The 24,579-nt window shown below is 38.5% G+C and overlaps 1 protein-coding gene and 1 pseudogene across 6 annotated transcripts in view; both read right to left on the reverse strand.

Moving 5' to 3' along the window:
* AGTPBP1 (ATP/GTP binding carboxypeptidase 1) overlaps positions 1–24,579 on the reverse strand; it is a 214,653-nt gene that overhangs the window by 163,856 nt on the left and 26,218 nt on the right. For all 6 annotated transcript variants that reach the window (XM_075549853.1, XM_075549854.1, XM_075549852.1 and 3 more), the window contains exons 3-8: positions 18,606–18,730; positions 14,802–14,869; positions 12,657–12,720; positions 12,137–12,283; positions 10,152–10,283; positions 6,254–6,347 (exon numbers count right to left, since the gene is read on the reverse strand). In XM_075549853.1, the coding sequence (XP_075405968.1) occupies positions 6,254–6,347; positions 10,152–10,283; positions 12,137–12,283; positions 12,657–12,720; positions 14,802–14,869; positions 18,606–18,730 (630 nt within the window). The remainder of the gene's footprint in view (positions 1–6,253; positions 6,348–10,151; positions 10,284–12,136; positions 12,284–12,656; positions 12,721–14,801; positions 14,870–18,605; positions 18,731–24,579) is intronic.
* LOC142448218 (nucleoporin p58/p45 pseudogene) lies at positions 1,287–4,433 on the reverse strand (annotated as a pseudogene).

The raw sequence follows: 24,579 nt of genomic DNA on the forward strand, positions 1-24,579 counted from the left end.
CCAGACCTACACTAAAAGCTAGAAAGTAGGAATCCCTAACAAAATGTCTCATTGCTCCTCAAATACAGCAGCTAAACTACAGGAGAAAAGTCAGTCTTATCTATCCACACCAAAAACATAGTATCATCAAAATGCAGCAGCGGTCAATCCCCAAAGATCACTGCCTTAAAATGAGGGGAAAAAACCCAAGTTAAACTGCTGAGCAGCTTAATGGACAGTCTCCAGAATTCTCTTGGAGGCCTGGGCAGCATTTGTCAGCAAGACCTGCTTTGTGCTGGTGCCCAATCCATGCACAGATGGCTGGCTTGTCATCACTTCTCTTCAGCCTGCAGGACTGCACCAAAACAACCACAACTTAGCCACAGCCACTGAGTCAGTTCCGATGCACAGTGAACCTACACAGGATTCCAAAGGTAGTCAATCTCTACAGGAGCAGACAGCTGCCTCTTCCTTCACTGGAAGAGGCTGTGGGTTTGAACCTCCGACCTTGAGGTTGACAGCCCAACATTAACCCAACTGAACACTTGATTAAGCCCTGCTTTCAATTTTCGCTAACCAACTCTAAACGAGGGCTGAAGAAGGCATTTGAATCCCTCTCTACTTCCAAGAAAGATGACACATGAGCCATCTTCAGAAGGTGACAGTCAGAGAAACGTTCCCTGCTCTATGTTCCGCTCTATTCACACGAATGAAGTCAAGGACCAATATGCAAAGAAGTCCTGCAACACGAACCGCCACCAACACAAACCTAAACTGTGTACAGACCAAAAGGGACAGATGAATGAACAGTGCCCTACACTGCCTACCTTTCTTTGGGCAAGTCTTCCATCGCTGTCGCAGGGCTCCTGGAGTGACTCCAGGGCACAGACCACACCACCACAGTCAGGGCAAGTGTGGCTGGGCCGGTATGCCCAACAGCAGCATGAGCGCAGCTAAAAGTGACCTAAGTTCGCTACAACAGGTGACAGGGTTAATGCTTGACTCAGGGTGGGGGTGGTGGAATGTGGGGTGCTCTAGAGGCCTGCAGAGACAGAGAGGGATGCAGGATCCAAAATCATCACAGTTGTTGGGTTTCAGTTTGCAGCCAGTGGGAAATGGAGTCAAGGTACCATGGGAGAGTTTGCACTGAGGGACAAGGCCTGCCTTGGCTGAAGACATCCCTGAGCCCAAAGTGCCTGAGGGGAACCTATGGAGGTCTGAGGGAAGACTGCCCACCAGAGTCTAAAACTCCCTTAATAGGTGATTTTGCTTCAGCGTTAGTTGTTTGCCCCAACACATCCACTAGAAGCGAAACAGGCTCCAACTTCACAGCTTAGAATGGGATTCCATGATGTTAAAAAAAACACTTAACCAAGCCCATGCTTCTGTGACTGACTTTGGGGGGTTAAGATGGATGAGCTCTCCATGTAAGTCCATAAAATGGTGGTGGGGTTAACTGGTTAATTATGGGACACACTCCACAGAGAACCAGTCCCGTGATTACTTTTTGCCACCCTCAATGGAGAACACAATCTCCCTTCCAGCCAGCTGGAGGGGCATGGGCTGGCCACAGGAGACCTGGGCCCAGAAAGGAATAACGGTGGGGATGCCATGCTCAATCCATCACCAGCTCTTTACTGGTGGGTCTGCAATGCCCAACTGGGAAGAACCACTTCTCCAACTGCCCAGGGAGAAGGCCAGCCTAAAAGTAAACATCCCATCTATGCCCTACCACCCAGAACACGTCCAACCTCATCTAAAAGTAAACATCTTGACACACAAAAAAACCCTCTAACCAAATCAAGCTCACAGCTGCTGAGTCAATTCTGAGGTCAGAGTCACCCTACAGGGCAGAGTACAGCTGGAGAGCCTCCTTGGAGCAGAAAGCCCATCTTTCTCTTGACGAGCAGTAGGTCGCTTTTGGCGGGCTGACCTTGCAGTTAGAAGCCCCATGGTCGCCCCTGTGCCACCCGGGCACCTAAAACACCTTGACAGATATTGTTAGGGACTCTTAGCCACCATATCTGAAAGACACATGGCAAGCAATAAAGGTATCACATAGAATCCACCGATGAGGGGAAAAAAGCTTCAAGACTTGCTAGTTTGACCCTGGTCTCTCTCATAGTTAGGAGCAGACAGAGGGCTCACAGGAGGAAAGAAAACAGGAAAAGGGGGATCTCCCAGCATGACCTAACTCAACCCCAAAATAGATTCTCAGCTTAGAGGCAGAAGTCACACAAGGCTAAGGTCATCCGCTTCTGGTATCTCAACAACTATGTCGTCCAGTCACCCCTAGTCCTTATTTCATGTTGGGCTTTCTGGAGCATCTCCAAAGACCCTCTTCCTGCTCTTGCTACAATTCTGCTCCTGTATCCTTTCTTCTAAGCCACCTGCTGTTCTTCTACACACCTTCAGCCAATAAGAACGCTCCCCACTCTGTGAGGGGTAGGGGTTGGTGTGTCTATGTGTGTGCATCGTCTCTCTGGCTCAAGTGTGTGGCAAATGTCATGCCTGGTGGGTCACCTTTGACTTTAAAACAGCAACGGCTACACTGACAAGCTCAGAATCTGATATTATTTCTAAATGAAAAGCAGTAGTAGGGAAAGGGCATTGATGGCAACACAGCAAATACCACTGAAATTGATGCAGTATTCGGTAGCTAGTTGGAGTGTATAGTTATTGCTGAGACTACCCAGGCATTTTCTATTGGGCCTATGTGCACAGTTGTGTCCATCACAATCTCAAGATGACAGTGGAGCAGCGCTCACAGAAAGGTCTTGAGTGCTAACACAAAAGGAAGACTTGTAAAAACGCACACACGCACACACCCCTGAATTTCGACAGTAAGAAGCTATAACTTGAATGCGTTCAGACCTGTCGCGGGCTGCTGCTGCTGAGTAAGTGTGGCAGCCATGGCAACGGCTGCTGCGTTGGGCATGCTGCTGAAAGGGGTGGGGCCTGTGGTCACCCGGGGTGGGTTCTGCCACTTCTTGGCTTCGGCTCGCCTGGCTTCAAACACATCCACAGCATCACCTAGGAACATTTTCCGGTAGCCAAGGTACTGTTCTTTGAGCACCTTTACGTTTTCATGAATAGACTGAAGTTGGGCTGCTAAAGCTACAAATGTTTGATAAATTTTCTGCATAGCCATCGACAAATCTTGCGGAGTTATATGGGAATTATTTGCTTGAGTGGCGAGGTGGTTTTCTAGCTCTTCAATCTGCTGTCGATACTGCTGAAGCTGTACTTCAAACTGCTGAAACAGGACTCTGAAGTAGTCAGCAGGAGCTGCATTTTCATGCTGCAGGCCAGGGGGTGTTTTCTGAGTCCTTAAAGCGATTTCAGCATTTTTTAACTCCTGGGCGGTCTCGAGCTTCAGCTTGTCGATGTTGAGGGTGTTCCTCTGCAGCCCGCTTGCTGCCAGCGACAGCAGCTGCTTCAGCGCCTTCATGTCCTCCTGCACTTTGAGCATGGCTTTCGAAGACATTCTACTGATTTCTTCTTGGACCTGTTTTTGCTCCTTCACAAATTTCTGGAGATTTTCGACGTCCTGGCAGATGACAGGAGGCAGATTCTCATCCTTCAATGCTTTACTATCCTCTGGTCTTGTTTCTGTTTTATCACTCTTTTTATCCGATGAGCTACTAAAATCAATACCACCAAGGCCTTCGTTGCCAGCAGTTGAAGTGGCTGTGGTAGCTCCCAAAGTCAGGCCTAACGCACTCTGCCCAAGTCCTGCCGCTGCTGTGTTTGTGTTCTGGAAAAGCGAGCCGCCCAGGCCAGCTAAGGCTCCCCCCAGAGAAAGGCCAGTGGATGCTGTCGTAGTTGTGGCCGGGGTTCCACCCAGATTATTCAGAGTAAATCCTGTGGATGCTGCTGGGGTTGACGTCAGAGCAGAAGACAGAGTGAGACCACTGGAAGAGGTGGAAGCAAGCGGCAGAGCGAACGGAGTGGCAGACGCTGCGGGCTTACTGAACCCTAAACTGAAACCTGTTGTAGATGCAGATGTGGTGGCTGGTGCTCCTAGAGTTAATCCTGTAGAAATAGTTGTTGCTATTCCTGTGTTTGTTCCTCCGAGGGTGGACCCGGTGGCAGGTTTCACTCCAAACAGCCCAGCTCCAAATCCACCTGAAGGAGCAGATGCTGTGGCAGGGGCTGTAGTGCCTCCAAGAGTCCCAAAATTGAGGCCCACCGAAGGGTTACTAGATGTCCCGGTGCCGAAAGAGAAGCCACCGGCCGTGCCGGTCCCGCCGGCGGCCACGGTGGTGGAGCCCAGGGTCCCGCTCCCGAAGGAGAAGCCGGTGGACATGGCTGCCGCCCGGGTCCGGCGCCGTCAGCAAGCTGGAAAGGTCTGGCCCGCTCACCTCACGGCTGCCGTGGCCCCGAGAACATGCTTCACGGTCACAGGCGGCTGGCGGGAACTTCCAGGCCAGCGGCTGCCAGGCCCCGGCGGAGGGGTGGAGCCCCCTAATTTTTTAAAATCTCAGTGCCATCAAATCGATTGATTCATAGCAACCCTACAGGACAAGGTAGAACTGTCCCTGTGGGTTTCTGGGGTTATACCTCTCTAAAGGAGTAGAAAGCCACCAACTGTAAAATGATTTTTCTAAACTAACTAGGAAATATTAGCAGATATTTAGGAGTACTTATATGATAAAGAAATCATAATGTAGACGTTCTAAAAGCAAAAGGTCTATATTTGATATAAGCATACAAGAGGACTTCAAAAGTTCAGGGAAAAATAGAACTAAAAGGTAATCAAATTTTCCACAAATTTGTTAACCTCTCCCTTTCATATATCAGGGTTAAATTTCACTATTGTCTCTACTTTTATATGTGTTCAGAAACTGGCTAAATAGGAAAAATAAAGTATGGATTCTAATTCAAACAAACCAACTGTGAAAGGGCAATTGTGAGGTGGCGCAGTGATTGCATGTAGGGCTGCTAACCACAAAGTCAGCAGTTCAAAACCACCAGCCAGCTGTGTGGGACAAAGACACGGCTTTGTACTCCCCTAAAGACTTACAGACTCAGAAACTCACAGAGGCCATGCTGTTTTACCCTGTTACTTTAAGGCCGTTAGGAAACTGCATCAACTCATTGACAATTGGTTTGGCTTTTGGGTGGAGAGAAAATTAAATATAGAATGGATTTTAGAGTTTATTAAGGAGTTAATAATTTTGTTATGATTTATTAAAATGTGTTATTTTTAAATTCCACACGATTGAAGAAAATTATAAAATATCTAGGATTAATTTACAGAGAAAAAAACATATTCATATAAATATGTACATTTTGTATATGTAGTATCTAGAAATTTGATTAAAATATCCAAGTAAAAAACAAACAGAGATATAGAGAGGGAGTATTAAACAAAAGTAGAATCCTAATAACTGCTGCATATACTATAATAAATATATCAATAATATAACAATATAATGTAAGCATTATATTACACTATAATATGTTGGTATTAATGCTATAAAATTATGTTATATAAGTATATTATAAATTATATATGATCAAATGTTATTATAATAATTTAATCAATTCAATGTTTAATGTTATATCCTATTCCATTTTATATGCATATTTGAAAAAAATCTGTGATAAAAGGTTCTTGGAGGACAAAAATGACCCCTGATATGACTAAGTATTAACATAACTAAGTAATCAGAACCTGCTTCCATTTTCAAGGCTGACAATCTATTATTATATACCTACATGTCTCAAAATAGGGAGGGAAAACTAGAATTACATCATTTTGGCAAACAGAAATATACAAATTTAAGATATGTTCAACTAAGCTTGAAACTAAAAGAAGACGCTACTAAAACAGCTGCAAAGCTGGGTGACAACAGTAGGCACTCAATAAATGTTTGTGAATGACACTCTATAAATGACCTGAATCCTCTTATTCGCTGTATCTAGGAATGCTCGTATAAAAGATTATATTTACATATGTAAATGAACAACATACAGTAAATGTGATAATTTAGTATAGCAAATATAAAGTTTTATATAACTATACAGTTAATGCAAAGTCTAAATTTAAATAAATATTGCATAAAATAAATTTAATATATTCAAATTTTGATAAATACTTTAAGGTTACACTTTCTAGCAAAACCATAAAAATGATAATAGAATTACTATTTAAGAATTAAGAAAGGACCCTGGATACAACCTAATTCAACCTGCTCATTGCACAGACCAGGAATAAAGACGCCCAGAATTATACACAGCCTCAATGTACATTCAAAACATTACTCACTTCATTAGACCTGAATTTTTCTTACTAAATGGTCCAATAATTTTAAACATCAGTTCCACAACTCCGTTTTTCCCTAAGGATACTGAATTCACAGCTGTGAAGAAAAAATATATAAATTATTTTTTAAAACACAGCTAAAAAGTATACTCTTCAAGAGATACATAAGCCAAAAACATATATAAATTATTTAATATATGTGAAATTAAATTGCATGACACTAAGTCACCATAAGTCAGAATTGATTCAATGGCATTGAGTTTGGTTTTTTGCCAAGTCACTCATAAGATCCACATTAGTCAATCATTGAAGAGATGTATTTTTTTTAATAGAGAGTTGAAAAGAAATTCTGAAACCAGTAATATGAATAGGGGAAAAAATGCTGTTAAAAAATACATTTTAAAAGCTTTATTTGTTTAGTCAATAAATTTAATGAACTTCAGTAAATGCCAGGGAATGGTGATTCAGAAACAAAAATAATCTCCGAATTCAATGAAGAAGTAACGAGAATAATAGTAAAAAAGATATACGCAATTGCTAATTATTTTCTAAGTAGATTAATCATTGACGGGTACACAGCTACACCATCATCCAAGGTAGAAGAGAATGTATGTCTGGAGAAAATAAAGTTTGGGCTCAATTTCCAAGAGTAGAAAAAAGGTGTGGATGTAGATCTGGGCTCTCTCTGAAGAGGGTTAACAGAGACAATACATGAATACCACAAGTACAAAAAGCTACATATTGCGAAAGCATATTGTATCAGACAAAGCCGTACAAATGGAACAAAGAGATGGTAAAAGCAGCTAAGAAATAAATTATGAAAAAAAGAAAAAGAAATTATGAAGGGCTCTATCGTTCATTCTTTTCAGCTACAAAAAAAAAAAAAAAGAATAGAAAACCAGATTTCAAGTAAGCCAGGTCAGAACTAGCAGCAGTCTGGGGAAGACAGATTTACAAAAAAAATAAGAAGGCTATCTGGGTAAAAGACAATGAGGATCTTAACTAAAGCAAAGTAGCATGAAAGAAAAGGTTTCACAAGAAATATGCAAACAATTACCTAACTAAAAAATTCTACTCAACATTCAACTCTGAACAAATATGGTTAACAAAATTATAGATGAGCCAATGTCTCCCCTTTTCCTGGTTCAATCAATAAAATGTCTTTTAAAATGTAACTCCTAGTGTTTTATATGATTTTTATAACCTGTGTATTTGGGCTTTTTACTACACTACTTCTAATTGTATGTCTGTGCTATTTTTTTTAAACCCAATTCAGTTTTGTTTTGTTTTTCAATAAACTGCATCCCTCGTTTACTATTTTATTTTTCTGCTTCCCTTTGTTGCTCTGTTCTTAACATCTTTGGTGAGGCATATTACTAATTTTCTAATGTTCTTTTCAATTATACAAGTGTTTTCTAAGTGTCAATGATATCTTCCTCTGAGTATGTTGTCAGTTGCTACCAAGTCTACTTCAACTCATGGTGACCACATATTCACAGAACAGAACTATTCCACAGGGTTTTTTTAAGACTGTAATCTTTGGGAGAAAGATTGTTAAATGCATCTTTCAAGGTATTTATGGGTAGCTTTGAACCTTGTACAGTCCAGGATTAAAGAGGCCCAGAATTATAGAGGCAGGCTCAATTTACCCTCAAAACATTACTCACTTCATTAGACCTTAAGCACTTAATCATATGTACTATCCATATTATCAAGGTGTGTGTCTATGTGTCTATATAGAAGCATAAAACATATACTTGATGATGTATACATGTAAATAAACACATACATGAGTGGGTACCCAAAAAATGGAATTTTCTTTTGCAAAATTATGTGTCTAAATTTTTTTAATTTAAATCATTTTCTGTTGGGCTCTTACAAATATTATAACAATCCATAAATCAATTATATCAAGCAAATTTGTACATATGTTGCGATCACCATTTTCAAAAATATTTCATTTTTTTTAACAAAACAACCTACCACCTTCAAAGTATTCTCCATTACACTTAATACATTTTTTCAAATTTGTGATTCCATTCTTGGAAACATTTTTCAAACTCATCTGTTTGAATAGCTGATAGCACCTCCCTCAATTTTTTCTTCACCTCTTCTAAATCATCAAACCGCTGTCCTTTCATGTCCCTCTGCATTCGCAGAAACAGAAAGAAGTCACATGTCAGGTGAGTGAGGTACATGGGGCAAGAGAGGCATGCCGTTTTTTGCTAAAAACTGGTGCAATGAGATGGCTGTGTGAGCAGGTGGCATTGTCGTGGTGGCAAAACCACTCCCTGTCTGCCACAATCAGGCTTTTTTTTTGTACACACAGTTATGCAATCTTTTCAGAATCTCTAAATAGAAAGCTTGATTAACAGTCTGACCTGGTGAAACAAACTCCAAATGTACTATCCCCCCTCACATCGAAAGATCTAATGAATGTCATCTTGATCTTTTTATTACACTTGACAAGCTTTTTTTGGGTGATGTTTGTTTTCAGAGTCATAAAAATAAAAGTCTGGATCGCTTCAGAGCAGTTCTTTCAAACCACAGCACGTTTCTATGCTTTTTCCTGGTCAGTCAGAACCTGAGGCACAAATTTCGCAGAGACACTTCTCACTCCCAAATCTTCCATTAAAATTCGCTGATCCAAACTCCAAGACAGTCCAGATCACTTCCCCATCTGTTTAAAGGTCCACCTTGTGTCTTTGAGCACAAGTGCACAAATTTTGTCAACATTTTGGTCCATTCGGGAAGTTGACAGACATCCTCAATCGACCTTTCACCTTTTTTGAAATGAGAAAACCACTCGTACACTTCAGTTTTTCCCATAAAACTGTCCCTGTAAGCTGTGTTCAATATCACAACAGTGTCTGTGGCATTTTTCCCAAGCAGCAAATAAAATTTCAAAGCCACATGCTGTTCTCTTAAATCGGCCATCACAAAACTAAAATGAGATGTGCGCAAAACTATTTTACAAAAAGTTTCACGGTGACCAAAGAGAACCTTCAGAGGTGTCGCCACTGGGTGCACTAACTCAGACTTGCTCGATGATCGCATAGCGGGGAAACACATACCGTGAAAGCTCCGCCCAGTGGAGCTTTTCCTACTATTTGGGGAGTACCCCTTTGTGTAAATTTATATATATAACATCCACATATATCTAAGCAAGCTCATTATAATTATTTTGTAATGATATTCTGCAATAACATAGTCGTACAAAGGTAAATTGAAAAGTATTTCTATAAAATCATCAAAACCTTTACTAAACCAAAAAAAAAATCAAAATGTGAAGCTACTGTTTCTGCACATATCCTCCAGCTTTTGGATGGCCACCTCTCTCTCTCTCCCATCCTCTTTCTCTCCCTCCCTCCCTCCCCCACCCCTAAGCCTTCTCTAAAGAATTTTGTGTTCTTTGATTTACATCACATCAAAACAAGGTTGGCATCCTTGATAGATCCAAATTGTGTTCCTTTGAAATGTTCTTTGAATTTGGGGAAAGCTGAAAGGGTAGAGGTCTCCCAATTAAATTTTCATAGGACAGTCCTGCTACCCTCAGAGAGTAATCAGGTATACCATCACACGGGGAAACAAATTCTCACTGCCACTTTCCTTGCAGTTTTACTAACTGCCAATACCCTCACCTTGGCCGACATCTTTTCCACATGATCTCCACTCATCCCCTGTACTCTACTACTTAATGAGAGTACTCCAGATTATCTCAAATCACCTTTTTAGCCCATATCTCCCTTTTGTGGTGGCAAGGGGCAGGAACCAAAAGCAGCCATATTAAATCTTTGCTTTCTTTATTCACAAATGTTCACAGAATAATGACAATTCCAACTTTTCATTTTGTATTATTGTACAACATGGAGTTCCTCAAAAGCGTCTCTGGAATACTCACAGTTGGCAGAATATACTCGCAAAAGCTGCAGACAAGGTAGAACCAAACGATGATTCTGCAGATTCTGCTTGGCCAAATTCAGAGTTATATTCAGAGCCCCATTAATTCTAGCTTTCACTCCAAATTTTTTGTCTATTTAAAAGAAAAATGAAAAATAACTTTAACTCACATGAAACTTGTTAATGAGATGCTATCATGAAGCAATTATATCTTACATTTGTTTTGAACTCACATTATCATATACAGAGTCCTGAAACAATTAAAATTGTTCTTCTGTAGTATGATTTTTAAAGTATTCTATTAAAAACTAGGGGGAATAGTGAAAGAAATGGCATACATTTAAAATAATTCATAGCATGAAATAAATGATGAACTACAACTCAAACCAGATATTGAAATACAAAATACAAACTAAAAGATAACTTGTCCTTACAATGAGGACAAGAACCAAGAGAATAAAACTATCAGTAAGTCAAATTTTCTTATTTTATTTTTTTTAATTTTTTAAAATTTTCTTATTTTAAATCTGGAAGGAAAATCCCTTTTCAGTAAAAATTAAAGAAGGGATTCAGATCTCAAATACAAGAATTAAGGAAAGGTAAAAGCTCACATATTCCCTTAGTAAACGGAGTATGTTTAGATTACATGGTCCCAAGGTTATCTAGAAAATTAAAACCATGTCAGGGTTGGTTGCTATAAAACATCACATCTAAAAGTGCTAGTTAAATACTTATAAAATATATGAGATATACATGAAATACGGGAGCTTCAAAATGTTGATGGAAAAATCCCACTATCTTTTAATTCCATCCACAAACTTTTTGAAGTCCCCTTATACATAGAAAGAGCACTGATGGCATGCTGGCCTGCTTACTGCAAAGTCAGTAGTTCCAGACCACCAGCCACACCTCCGGAGAAAGACAGTTACAGTCTCAAAGGAAATTCACAGAAACAGCTCTACCCTGTTCTAGATGATAGACAGATAGATGATAGATAGATAGATAGATAGATAGATAGATAGATAGATAGATAGATAGATAGATAGATAGATAGATAGAGATATATTATGTAGAGATGTATCCTTAGTGTTTACAATAACCAATTTAACCAAAGTTTAAAAGCTAAAAACCAAATGCAAGTCACAAGGAAATGGCATAACTGCTTTAAAATTACTAGACTAAGAGTTTAGGACAGCACTTCTCAACCTGTGGGTTGCGACCCCCTTGGGGGTCGAATGACCCTTTCACAGGGGTCACCCAATTCATAACAGTAGCAAAATTACAGTTATGAAGTAGCAACAAAAATAATTTTATGGTTGGGGGTCCACTGCGACATGAGGAGCTGCATTAAAGGGTCGTGGCATTAGGAGGTTGAGAACCACTGGTTTAGGAGATCATTTTAATCCTTTGTGCAAGTAAACAACTCAAGTTCTACACAAGGGACACGTTTCTGAACTAACCTAACATAAATCAGCTTCCTCTTGTGCACTATTCCTATGTTTGTAAATTTTCATGCAAATTTTTCATTTGCATATAACTATAATAATTAAATTATAAATCTTATCATTTTCATGTTAAATCTGTCCTTAATTAGCCTGTAAATTTCAACAGTGAGAAACAAATATGCAAGAAATTACTATTAATGAAAAGCACTGGCACATTTTACATCATGTTGCTCAAACCATTCCTACCCATTCTCCCTCCTTCTAGGTACACCAATATCCAGACAAGCATTTCTATAGACAAGCAAATGCAGACATACACCAACACACTCCAGTTTTTAAAGACTGCCTCCATTTTCTACCCTATGCAAATTTATTAATTTCGGATCTTCAATTCTTGGACCTGCTTGTAAAAAGCATTCACTTCTAAGATCGAGAAAAAGTGATCACACCTAAAGATTCAAAAATTTAGTAGTTTAATGACATATAAAAATCCGTGTTAAAAGAGGGTTTCAGAGTCAACAATGACACGTAAAGCCATTACCTTTGGGCCCAATCTTGGAAAGAATAGAATGAATCTGTACCATTAACTCTTCATTTGGGGGAGATTCTTTGCTGGTATTCATCAGTAACTGTAACAATATTTGTGAACCACCTTTGGCAACTAAGAAACTAGCTCTACGACCTCCACCTGGAAATTTAAAAACAATTTTTAAAAACGGCACCACATCTGGCCATAATATATCAAATACCGTGACCTTTGAAGTGATGAGTACGAAAGTCACACCATCAAAATTATTTTTATCTCATTTTTTTTGCTAACAAAATGGCACAGGATGAACACATGCGATACTTAAAGTCTTAAGTTCAAGGCTCTAAATTACATGGGCTGCCAGGATAGTTAGAGGGATACTTAAAGATAACACAAACACAGAGACTCTGAAGGAATTTCAAAGTCCAACACCCATGATGGCTTCTACATGAGTATCAGAAAATGGCAACGTGCATAGGCTACACTGTTGACCACTGGATACAGACAGAAGTTAGACCAAACAAACACTTACCAGCTGACACCAGCTCAACGAGAATGTTTAAGATATTCAGGGTAGTTTGAAGATCTTTTGTGTTCTGAAATAGATATTTTAATTGGCTATTAAAACATTGTCATTTTTTTTTACTCTCAAACTTCTTCTACCTGATAGGATCTACCTGTATTTTACAGGTGGCCTTTCAACGTCTATCAAAAACCAAATGTATTCATTCAGGTTTTCATTATTCTCCTGTATCACTCTGGTGTCTTGTTGTTGTCCTTAAATTGCTTTACAGATCGCTTGAGTTATCATTTTCTTAGTGCCAACATTGTCACAAGAATAAAGTTCTCACTTGAATTCATCATCTTTCTACCAAATATCTCATACAAGGTAAATGAATCAAAATGTAAAAGCCATTGCAAAGTAGATAGTTGCCATCTGACCAGTCACCCAGCGCCCCCCACCCCCTGTCAGAATGTAGTCATGGGATACAGAACATGCTTCAATCTAAGGCGATTTTATTATTTATGCAGCTAAGTCACCTATTAATGGATTTGCTGGTTGTTTTAAAATCTTTTCCTATTAACATTATAAAAATAATTAAATGCATATATTTACTTGTAATCAAATATATCTCTATGTGGGATAAATTTCCAAACTTCTTTATCAAAGAATATGAGTATTTCTTTGGACAGACACTTTATCAAATGGCACTCCAAAAGAAATATATATGCCCACCAGCAATGTAAAAGAGCACATATTTCCTAACGTCTGGAAATCCAATCTAACAGGCAAAAATATTTAAAAGCTACAATTTGGTTTATATGTCTGTTATTCAAATGATATCTATGCATGCTGCTTCTGGGAAGTGTTTGTTTATAACCTTTATACATTTTTCTATTGGGTATTTTTTACTGATTTATAGAAATTATTCATATATTAAAGATAGTATAGTAACTCAAAATATTTTTCTTCAGTTTTCCAAATTAATTTTAATTCATTTGTTTTTGCTACTGTAATTACATTTATCGATCTTTTCTATCATAACACCGTGTGTGTGTGTGTGTGTGTGTGTGTGTGTGCTCACATATAGAAAAGCCTTAAAAAAAAAGAAAAGAAAGGCCTAGGGCGGCTGTGAACCAGTTAAGATCAGTTCAATCATGGACAAAGAGGGGCACAAGCACAAACCTGATTTTTTTTTTTTTTGCTTAAACTCCTTATTATAAATTATGTGAAGGTTTACACAACAGATGTCAGTCTTACATTAAAAAATTTGTAACAATTTTATTTCACACCTCATCCATTGCAATCCCATCAATATATCACCAACTCCTCCCTGTCTCCTGTTTCCAATCCTCCCTCTATCCTCTCTGAACTCTGTCCTTAGATAAATGCTCAGCTTTTGATCCGAATGGCTGTTGCCTTCATCAAATAAAACCAAAACCCCATTGAGTATTTTAATTTCATGTTGGGCTCTCTCTTCTGTTAAACTGATGTCTACTTATCTATGCACAGTCTTAAACTATTTTACCTCCTGAAGCTTTAGAATATGGTTTGATATTTGTAGGGCTGGCCTTTTATCAAACTCTTACTTCTTATAAATTGTCTTCTTATTCTTGCTTTCCCCACCCTCCACTTGGACTTCAAACACAAAACAAAGCAATTAAAAACAATATTTTTACTGAGATTGCTTTAAACTGATAGAATAATTTTGGGAGAAATGGTGGCTATATTCATACTGAATAACATAAAATCCACAATTCCTATTCCTAACATTGCAGTGAATAAAATCCATAGTCCTGATTCTCAGTGTATCCTACTGGTTCATCTAACACAGAAAATAAATTATCATAACATAATATAGTGATTCAAACATATACGTGGGCAATCACAAATGCTTATCAGCTAAGAGAACATAAGAAATGATTACTTTCAATTCAATCATTTGTTTTAAAGTAAAAATTGACTTCCTAGAGCTTTATATTCTAATGACAATTAAAATAGCATGTTAAGACTAAAATTGATACTTACTATAATCACAAAGAAATATATATACATGTATAATATGTATGCTGAATACATATTATAATATTCATACAACCATTCTAAATAATTGCTTAATTCTTAAGTCTCACTTGGTATTACAAGTTACCTAATTAAATCCAGTTTAAAATTTACCTCTAATGTTGCTAAGAGAACTTCCATTCCTGTAGAACCTTTAGCGGTCATTTCTTTTCTGGTTTTTTCTGAAAAGTAGAAAAAAAAAGTTTTTTTCTAAAGAAAGCAAAAACAACCACAAACTTTTATTATCATATAGCTAATCATATGTATAATCAATTCTCTCCATTAATCCAGTAAATATATTGGTCCTTGGGTGTTCCTACCTCTAGCAGTTAATGTAAGAATATTTCCCTTAAATGCAAAGAAATATACCAAAGGATATTTCTGTATTGTAACTGTAATAAATATGGCCAATGTAGTCTTCAAATAGGCTGCTGTAAGCACTCCAGTGACAGCAAGGAAAAAGTGCTGGTCCCCACTCCCACACACCAATATCAGAAATAAAAAGGAGAGTGTTATCAGTAGACTTCAAAAAGTGAATTATGCAATACAAAGTTTCCTAGTGATTAATTTGTTTAGAAGCACATGCTAATTCTTCAGAGCTATTCTGATTTCATAAACTATATATTCAACATAGAGTTTTTACTTCCTAGTGTTGGAAAATGGCAGAGTTGAAAAATCAACATTAAATTGAGAAGTATTTATTAATGAAAAACTACTGAATTTCAGGTAAGAAAAGTGAGTCTGTGACCGATCCCACCCCCACACCCTTCTCCATGAAAGGCAGTTGGTTGGTAAGAGAGTATTTTGTCAAAATGGGGATGTTGTTTTTAGGTGCTAGAGCTCCAACCCATAGCAACCCTAAGCACAACAGAATGAAGCACTGCACAGTCCTGCACCACCCTCACATTGTTCCTACGTCTGAGCCTATTGATGCAGCCACTGTGTCAAATCTAGCCGAGGGCCTTCCTCTTTTATGCTGTCCCCACTTTACCAAACATGATGTCCTTCCCCAGGGACTGGTCTCTCCTAACAATATGTCCAAAGTATGTAAGATGAAGTCTTGCCATCCTTGACTCTAAGGCAGTGGTTCTCAACCTTCCTAATGCAATTCTTTAATACAGTTCCTCGTGTTGTGCTGACCCCTCAACCATAAAAGTATTTTCGTAATTTTGCTACTGTTATGAGTCTGGCAACCCCTGTGAAAGGGTTGTTTGACCCCCAAAGGGGTTGCGACCCACAGATTGAGAACCGCTGCTCTAAGGAACACTCTGACCTTCCTTCCTACATACAGATCAGTTTGTCCTTTTAGCAGTCCATGGTATTTTCAATATTCTTCTCCAGCACAACAATTCAAATGTGTCTATTTTTCTATGGTTTTTCCTATTCGATGTCCAACTTTCACATGAGAATACCATGGCTTGGGTCTGACACACCTTAGTCCTCAAAGTAACATCCTTGCTGTTCAATACTCTTAACAATTTCTCATGCAGCAAATTTACCTAATGCACTGTCTTTTGATCCCTTGACTGCCAAGTCCATGAGCACTGTTTGTGTTACAAGCAAGACAAAAGCCTTGCCAACTGCAATCTTTTCTTCATTTACCATGATGTTATCCACTGATACAGTTTGAGGATTCTGATCTTCCCTACACTGAAGGCTATAAGTGCTTTTCATGTCCTCCTCACTTTCAGCAAGCACGGTGTGTCATCTACTTCAAAGACTGTTAATGAGCCTCCCTGCAATTCTGATGCCACACTCTTCTTCATATGATCCAGCTACTCTGATGGTTTGTTCAGCATGTAGACTCAACAAGTATGGTGAGAGGATACAGCCCTGACACACACCTTTCGTGAATTTAAACAATGCAGTATTTCCTTGTTCTGTTCACACAACTGCCTGTTCATCCACACACCAGTTCCAAATTATTCTCAAGGTTATCCACAGTTTATTATGGTCCAGAGTCAAATGCCTTGGCATAGCCAATGAAACACTAGTAAACATCTTTCTGATATTCTCTGATTGGAGCCAAGCTACATCTTACATAAGCAATGGCATTCCTTTTTCCATGTCCTGTTCAACTTTTGACAGTTCCCTGTCAATGTCCTGCAGCAAAAGTGAGGATTGGCCATGAAATCGACAGCTGAAGCTTGCATTGATAAAGAAGGGGATGTGGGAGAGTACACAGTCAGCTACAATTTCAGAAACAGCAATCTCAGGGGTAAGTATACAGGAATGACCACTAAGGTGATGTTGCTTATTGAAACAAATCAACAAACTCAAGAGAAATTCAACAGGGAAATCTTGCAAAAGAGAGCGGCACCTAGGAACTTAATGAACTCTATACATCGTGGTTGGCTACAGGGCTGCATGTGAGATGTACGTGATGACTTAGTATGCCCCTTCTAGCCATATTCTCATTTGCCATAATTCCTCATGTGATGTGTAATTCTAGACTCAATGCCTGTGGCTATAAACTCATTTTGGAAGGTGTTCTCTTCTATGCTAATGGGCAGGATTAGGGTGGGATTAAGATCTGACATTAGTAGAGTATGTGAGCCAAATCACACTCTTTTCCTTGGGACAACCTTTGGACCCTACCTTATTAGAGGGTATGAACCAAGCCATGGGATCTGGTATGAGAAAATTACATGGTTTACTATGCCAGGAAGGACATATGAAGAGAAATGGTGTGTGTCAGAAGGCCAAAATGCATTGGGTGGATCTGCTACTCAAGACCTCTTTAAAGTGTTAAAAAGCAAGGCTGTTTTTTTGAGGACTAAGATGCGCCTAACACAAGCCAGGGTATTTTCAATCACCTCATATGCATGTGAAAGTTGAACACTGAATAGGAAGACTACAGATAAACTGGTGTATTTGGAAGTCCAGACATGCTGTCAGGAGAAATCGGTTCTGGAAGAAGAGCATCATGCTTGGTAAAGCAGTGAGGCAGCACAAAAGAAGTCCCTCAACACAATGATTGACACAGTGGCCGCAACAATAGGCTCGAATATTAAGAACAATTGACAACATGGTACCAGGCCTGGAAGTGTTTCATTCTGTTTTACCCAAGGTCACTATAAGTCAGAACTGACTTGAAGGTACTTAACAAGAACAAGGAGAATATATAGACAAATTTTAAAAGTACATGGTAAATAGTACAATAGTAAGAAAATATATACATTATTCATCCAAGGGGCAACACTCTAAAGCAGTGGTTCTCAACCTTCCTAATGCCGTGACCCTTTAATAGAGTTCCTCATGTTGTGGTGACCCCCTAACCATAAAATTACTTTCGCTGCTATTTCATAACTATAATTTTGCTACTGTTATGAATCAGGCCACCCTTGTGACAGGGTCATTCGACACCCCCCCCCCAAGGGGTCGCAACCCACAGGTTAAGAACCACTGCTCTAGAAGAACCACAGAACTGAGCAGTGTTTGAGTACTAGTTGATTGAAAAATGGGGAAAAATCATACACATAAAAATATTATTTTTAAGAAATGCTTTAAGGATCAATTTCTTCTGGAGTCATTCAGTTTTCTACTTAAGTAAATTTGAAACTGTGCCATTTTTTCAGAAAAAGAATCTATTTTATCAAATATTGAACAGCCTTAGCACACAGGAGGAAGAATTCACAAAGATCACCAAAAAGCTTCACTATATTATCATTCCATTTATCCAGAACTTTTTGGAGCTCCCTAATACCTTTCATAAACTTTATTTTTTTAATCATTTTATTGGGGGCTCAGACAATTCTTATCACAATCCATACATGCATCCATTATGTCAAGCACATTTGTACACTTATTGCCATCATCCTCAAAACATTTGCTTTCTACTTGAGCCCTTAATATCAGCTCCTCACCTTTCATAAACTTTAAAAGTATTCCAAACACTAGGGACAGATTAACACTTACCTTGACTTTGAGCCAGATGAAGAATTTTTGATGTAACATATCTGGCAGTATCTGATTCTGTGGATTCAGTATTGCTCTTTTCCAACTGAGCCAGGAGTCCCACAATCCGAGAATTATTGGTCAGACTAAAAGAAGGGTTACTTTACATTAGGGCACAGTTGGCATCAAGTGAGTCGATACTATATAAATTACTGTTTAATATTTTTAACTCTACCTTTTAAAATCATTACATATAAAATGCCACATCTCCTTAATGTTTTACAAATTTTATATTGTTAATATTCTATCAAAAATGCATTTTACTTTAGAAAAATCATAAAGTACATATAACTCTGTCCAGCAATCTTCCTTTGTTCTGAAAATTCACCTTTTCACTTCCTAAGACTTTTTAGCTTCTCAAAACTCCAACTATATCATAACCTCTCCCCATTCTTTTCTGCTTCCTGGCTGTTATAAAGCCAAAAAGAAATATACCCAACTTCTATCACCATTTCCTTACACCGTCTGCCACTCTTTTCATAATTATGAAAGCATACATGATAATGAAAAACGCTGCATTCAAACATAGTAATTTACCTCAAAAAATTGAGGGGACAAAAGAGAAGGTAGATAAATGAATACATGTGCATCTAAATGATTCCTTTCTAATAAGCATACTACTTCCAAATCATGAACAGATGAATATAGATATGCAGAAGACAGGCAGGTCAAATGAATGGAAAGTTATATAAATAACTAGTTTCCCTGTTTCTTTTTCTCACATACAGAATGAAAGCAAACAAATAATAATCCAAGCCACCCCCATCTTCAATTTAAGTCTAATATTGTAATCAACCCATACTTTTCAAGAGATTCTGCATGAACACCAGAGGGCGATCTACCTTTTGGAAAGTAGAAGGGTAAGAACCAGCTCTACTGCAAACGCTAAGCCCACATAGGACAGAGTACAACTGCTCCTAAGGTTTCCAAGGCTGTAATATTTTCTTTATGGAAGCAGAAAGCCTCATCTATCTTTCTCCCTAGGGACAGTTGGTAAATTCAAATCACCAACCCTTCCATTAGCAGCCTAACACACTCCACCACTGGGCTCCTTAATGGGACCACAAGGTTCTAACATTAAAAAAAAGTTCTTGGAGACCCAAAGTCCATTTGTAGGCCCCTGGACATCCCCTTACAGAAGGGTCTCAGGGAAGAGACGAGCCAGTCAGGGTGCAATGTAGCGGCGATGGGAAATACAACTTTCCTCTGGTTCCTGGATGCTCCCCCGCTCCCCCCCACCACTATCATGATCCCAATTCTACCTTCCAAGTCTGGCTGGACAAGAGGATGTACACTAGTACAGATAGAAACTGGAAACACAAGGAATCCAGGGCGGATGATACCTTCAGGACCAGTGGTGTGAGTGGTGATACTGGGAGGGTAGAGGGAGAGTGGGTTGGAAAGGGGGAACTGATTACAAGGATCTACATGTGACTCTTCTTTGGAGGATGGACAACAGAAAAGTGGGTGAAGGGAGACATCAGACAGGGCAAGATATGACAAAAAAATAATTTATAAATTATCAAGGGTTCATGAGGGAGGGGGGAGCTGGGAGGGAGGGGGGAAATGAGGAGCTGATGCCAGGGGCTTAAGTGGAAAGCAAATGTTTTGACAATGATGAGGGCAATGAATGTACAAATGTGCTTTACACAATTGATGTATGTATGGATTGTGATAAAAGTTGTATGAGCCCCTAATAAAATTATTTAAAAAACAGCTCTATGTTCAGCAACTTGAGCCATACAGCAAAGCAGTATATCTTAAATAAACATACTTAACACTTATAAGGGGAGGTATCAATCAAAATGCGGCCAAATATTAATCTTTTTAGGAGTTTATTATTTTATAGTAAGAAAAACATGCAATTGAAAATATAATCAGAGTGAAACATCAATTCAAGGTCATTTTAAAAGTCATGCTTACAAGACGTAGCACTCAATTACTAGTTTCTTTGCTTTTCTGCTTACACTGTTTTTGATTCTTTGACTTTAAATTCAGAGTCATTTCCTTAAAATGTCTATTTTCTTGGAGACTGCATAATTCCCAGTGGTATAGAGACATCATACTCACAACAAATAACTTCCCAAGGCAAGGGCAAGGGCTATGAAACCTATTATCACATAATAAAAAAACTTTATTACCTTTTTCTAACACAATATCTAAGTGTAGTGAAAATATAAAGATGTCCTTATAAACAAAGTAAAGCATAACAAAGACCCATAAAGCATACCAAATGGAACACATCAAAATCAAGATTCAGTTCATACTACATGTGTATTCTAAAATACATATTATCTTCTCAAATTGTTTACTCTTCATTTATATATTATTTTCATCACATTTATTTCTCTTTGAATGCTAAACACATAATTTTATATTCATTCATCATAATCATAAAAGACAATGAAAATGAAAAATTCCTTATCCTTTTATAGTAGTACATGTGTAAGTCTGGAAAATAATATACTATTTTTAAGTGACAATAATATTTCTCTGTTTTACATAATTATTGAAGACAATAAAATCTTATTTATTGATCACTTATAAATTATTGCTCACTTATAAATGTATTATAGCTCAATACATCAAATGACTTGTCAAAGAGAATCAGTAAAAAAAAGTTTAAATTTTTTTTTTTTTCACAAGAGAAAAGCTTGTAGTTAGTTCAGGGATCGTTTGCTGGCCCTTAGGAGCGTTTTCCAGTCCAGTCTGTTGGGGCACCATGCCCTGGCCCCAAAGTCCACTAAAAAGTTAAAATTTTTAAACTGAATCTGTGAACTCAAAACCAAGGTCAATGTCATCAAGTCTATTACAATTCATAGCGACTCTACAGCTCCGAGTAGAACTGCCCCTAAGCATTCTGAGGCTGCACATTTTTTTAATAGATCATTTTATTGGGCGCTCTTACAACTCTTGTTACAATCCGTACATCAATTGTATCTGACATATTAGTACATAAATTGCCATCATTCTTTTCTAAACATTTACTTTCTCTTGAGCCCTTGGGTTTCTTACCCTCTCCTCTCCACCCTCCACCCTCGTGGCCCCTTGATAGATTATTAATTATTATTTTCTTATCTAACACCGACTACTGTCCCCCTTCCCCTCTGGTTTGTTATTCTTCCCCTTGGATGGGGGGTGTGGTTGTGTGCCAATCATTGCAATTGGTACTCCCTTCCTTCCCATCTCTCCGCCTCTTCCCCCTACCCTTTTGCTATCACTATTCCCATTCCTGTTCCTGCGTTCTGTGTGCCGTGAGCTTTATCTCTTGCCTATACCTATGTATATGCTCCCATTTAGTCCCGAGTGGGAAGCAGATCTTTATGGAAGCAGGGAGCCTCACATTTCACCCACAGAGCACCTGGTGTGTTTGAAATGTTTACCTTATGGTTAGCAGTCAACATGTAACCCACAATGCCATCCCAGCTCCTTCTGAATTTATAAAGGTCAGTAGTAATTAATCACTCTGTCCTTTACATTCTTTTACTAATGTTAACAAATGCTAATCACTTTGCATTCATTATTTTTTCCTAACTTCTGTGATCATGTTCTAGTGATGATTCTAGATTATTTGTTCCATAATAACTAGTTACTGCTAAGCATATGACTATTCAAAACCACACTTAAATGCAAATTAATCAGTACAGGCTAGGTCAAAGATTTTCCTGCTTTGGGGGTAGAGAACCTCATAATAACTTTACAGTAAAAATTACTGAGTACTTCCAAAAACTAATGTGCATTTACATCATAAGTTTTACTTTTATAATTATTGTTAATTCACAAAAAAACTATTACATGTTCATATAACTAATATTTTTATGAAAAATAGAACATTTTCCAAAACAAAAATTTGGTAGAAAAAATGGCATCATTTTAAACTTTTATAAATCTTATCAATGCCTAGTTCAGAGATGACAGCTAGATTCTCTGCTTCTGTACTCAATAGGTTGCAATATGACACATCCTGTAGCCTTGAGGAAACTAGACTATATGAGAGGTTACCAAAAAAAAGAAAAACAGAACCCCCACCCTCCCCTATGTATTTAATATTTTTTACAAAACAACCTTATCGCCTTCAAAGCACTCTCCATTACACTTAATACATTTGTCAATCTGCAACTCCATTCTTGGAAACATTTTTCAAACTCATCTGTTTCGATGGCTGAAAGCACTTCCCTCACTTTTTTTCTTCAAGCTCTTCTATTCCATCAAATCGCTGTCCTTTCATGTCCCTCTGCATTCACAGAAACAAAAAGAAGTCGCATGGAGTGAGGTCAGGTGAGTAAGGTGTGGGGGGTAGAAGAGGCATGCTATTTTTTGCCCAAAACTGGCACTCTGTGATGGCTGCGTGAGCAGGTGCATTGTCGTGCTGGCAAAACTAGTCTCCCGTCTGCCATAAATCAGGCCTTTTTTGTCCCACGCTATTACACAATCTTTTCAGAACTTCTAAATAAAAAGCTTGATTAACAGTCTGACCTGGTGGAACGAACTATGGGTCGACATTTCCATCCATTGAAGTTGACAGCCATCCAGAACAGGGTTTGTCATCAATCAACATTTCACCTTATTTGAAATGAGAAAACCACTCATACACTGAGTTTTTCCAACAGTGCTGTCCTTGTCAGCTGGGCTCAACATCACAAGTTTCTGCAGCATTTCTCCAGAGCAGGAAACAAAGGTTCACAGCCACACGCTATTCTCTAAAATCAGTCATTACAAAATGTGAGGTTCGAGTGAAACTGCTTTTACAAAAAAGATTCAGTGACCTGAGAAAACCTTCAGAGGTGACACCAATGGGTGCACTAACTCCAGAGCAAGGTGCTCGGCGCTCGCCTAGCAGGGGAAATACATACTGCGAAAACTCCGCTCTACCCAGGGCAATTCTGGTTGGTTTTGGGGGAAAGGGGTTATTTTGGGGAGAGTTACACCCTTGTATGTTCTAAGAGAAAATGAAAACAGAAAAGGCAAACAATATCTCAGTATTATGAAAATAGTTTTGACCTCATGCCCGACATCCACAGATCAGTTTGAGAACCTCTGAGCTAGGTTACAGTATCAGCATAAACAAATTTAACAATCCCCTTGGCTTATCCAACACAAAAGTTTTAACTGTTACTAAACATTACTTATTTAATACAAGTCTGGGCAGGAACCTACCAAAAGCCTTCAAACTCAGTACTCGGCAGGACCCCGGCTGCTACCAAAAAACTCCAGACTCACTGCCATCAAATCTGGAACCCAACGGGACAGAGTAGAACTATTTCTGAAACTGTAAATCTTTATAGGAGAAGAAAGCTTCATCTTTCCCCAGCAGGCTGCTACAAAAGTATTGCAGCAAGTGGTTGACTAGCTCTGAAAGCACTTTCAACTCACAATCTTAGCTCACTTCACAGAAGACAAAATGTAATCTTGCCATGGACCACAAAGGAGGAGACAGAGAATACGTTTGGCAGTCCTAGAGAGAGCCACATTTGGAAAGACAGTTCATCTAGTATTTGTGTATCCAAGTTACTACCAGTGAGATGTGAGCAGAAGTAATAAAGGCAATTTTCCAGGTTTTTTCTTTAAAAGATTAAGATATATCTTCTCTTCCTGTTGCCAAGGAGAGAGTGAGCATGAGAGAAAATGTCTTGGTCACAAAGAAAGGCAGCACAGATTAAAGAAAGAACCACCTTACCAACCCTAAAAAAAAAACCCTATTGAATTATTAGCCACTGTATTTTAAGGTCTCTATTACATTAGTTCCACTTACACCTCAACTCAAGCAATGCTATATTAAGTACACACTCTTTTAGTCTGAATCAGAGGAAAGATTTGTACAGAATTAAATCCATCCTATTATAGAATTAATCAAAGGATATCATCATTCTGGCTCATCTTCCAACAGTGTATCTGGCAATGTTCTGCTGCTATTCATAAGGTTTTCAACGGCTAA

Source organism: Tenrec ecaudatus, chromosome 5 (genome assembly GCF_050624435.1).
Source record: "Tenrec ecaudatus isolate mTenEca1 chromosome 5, mTenEca1.hap1, whole genome shotgun sequence".
Taxonomy (NCBI): Eukaryota; Metazoa; Chordata; class Mammalia; order Afrosoricida; family Tenrecidae; genus Tenrec; species Tenrec ecaudatus.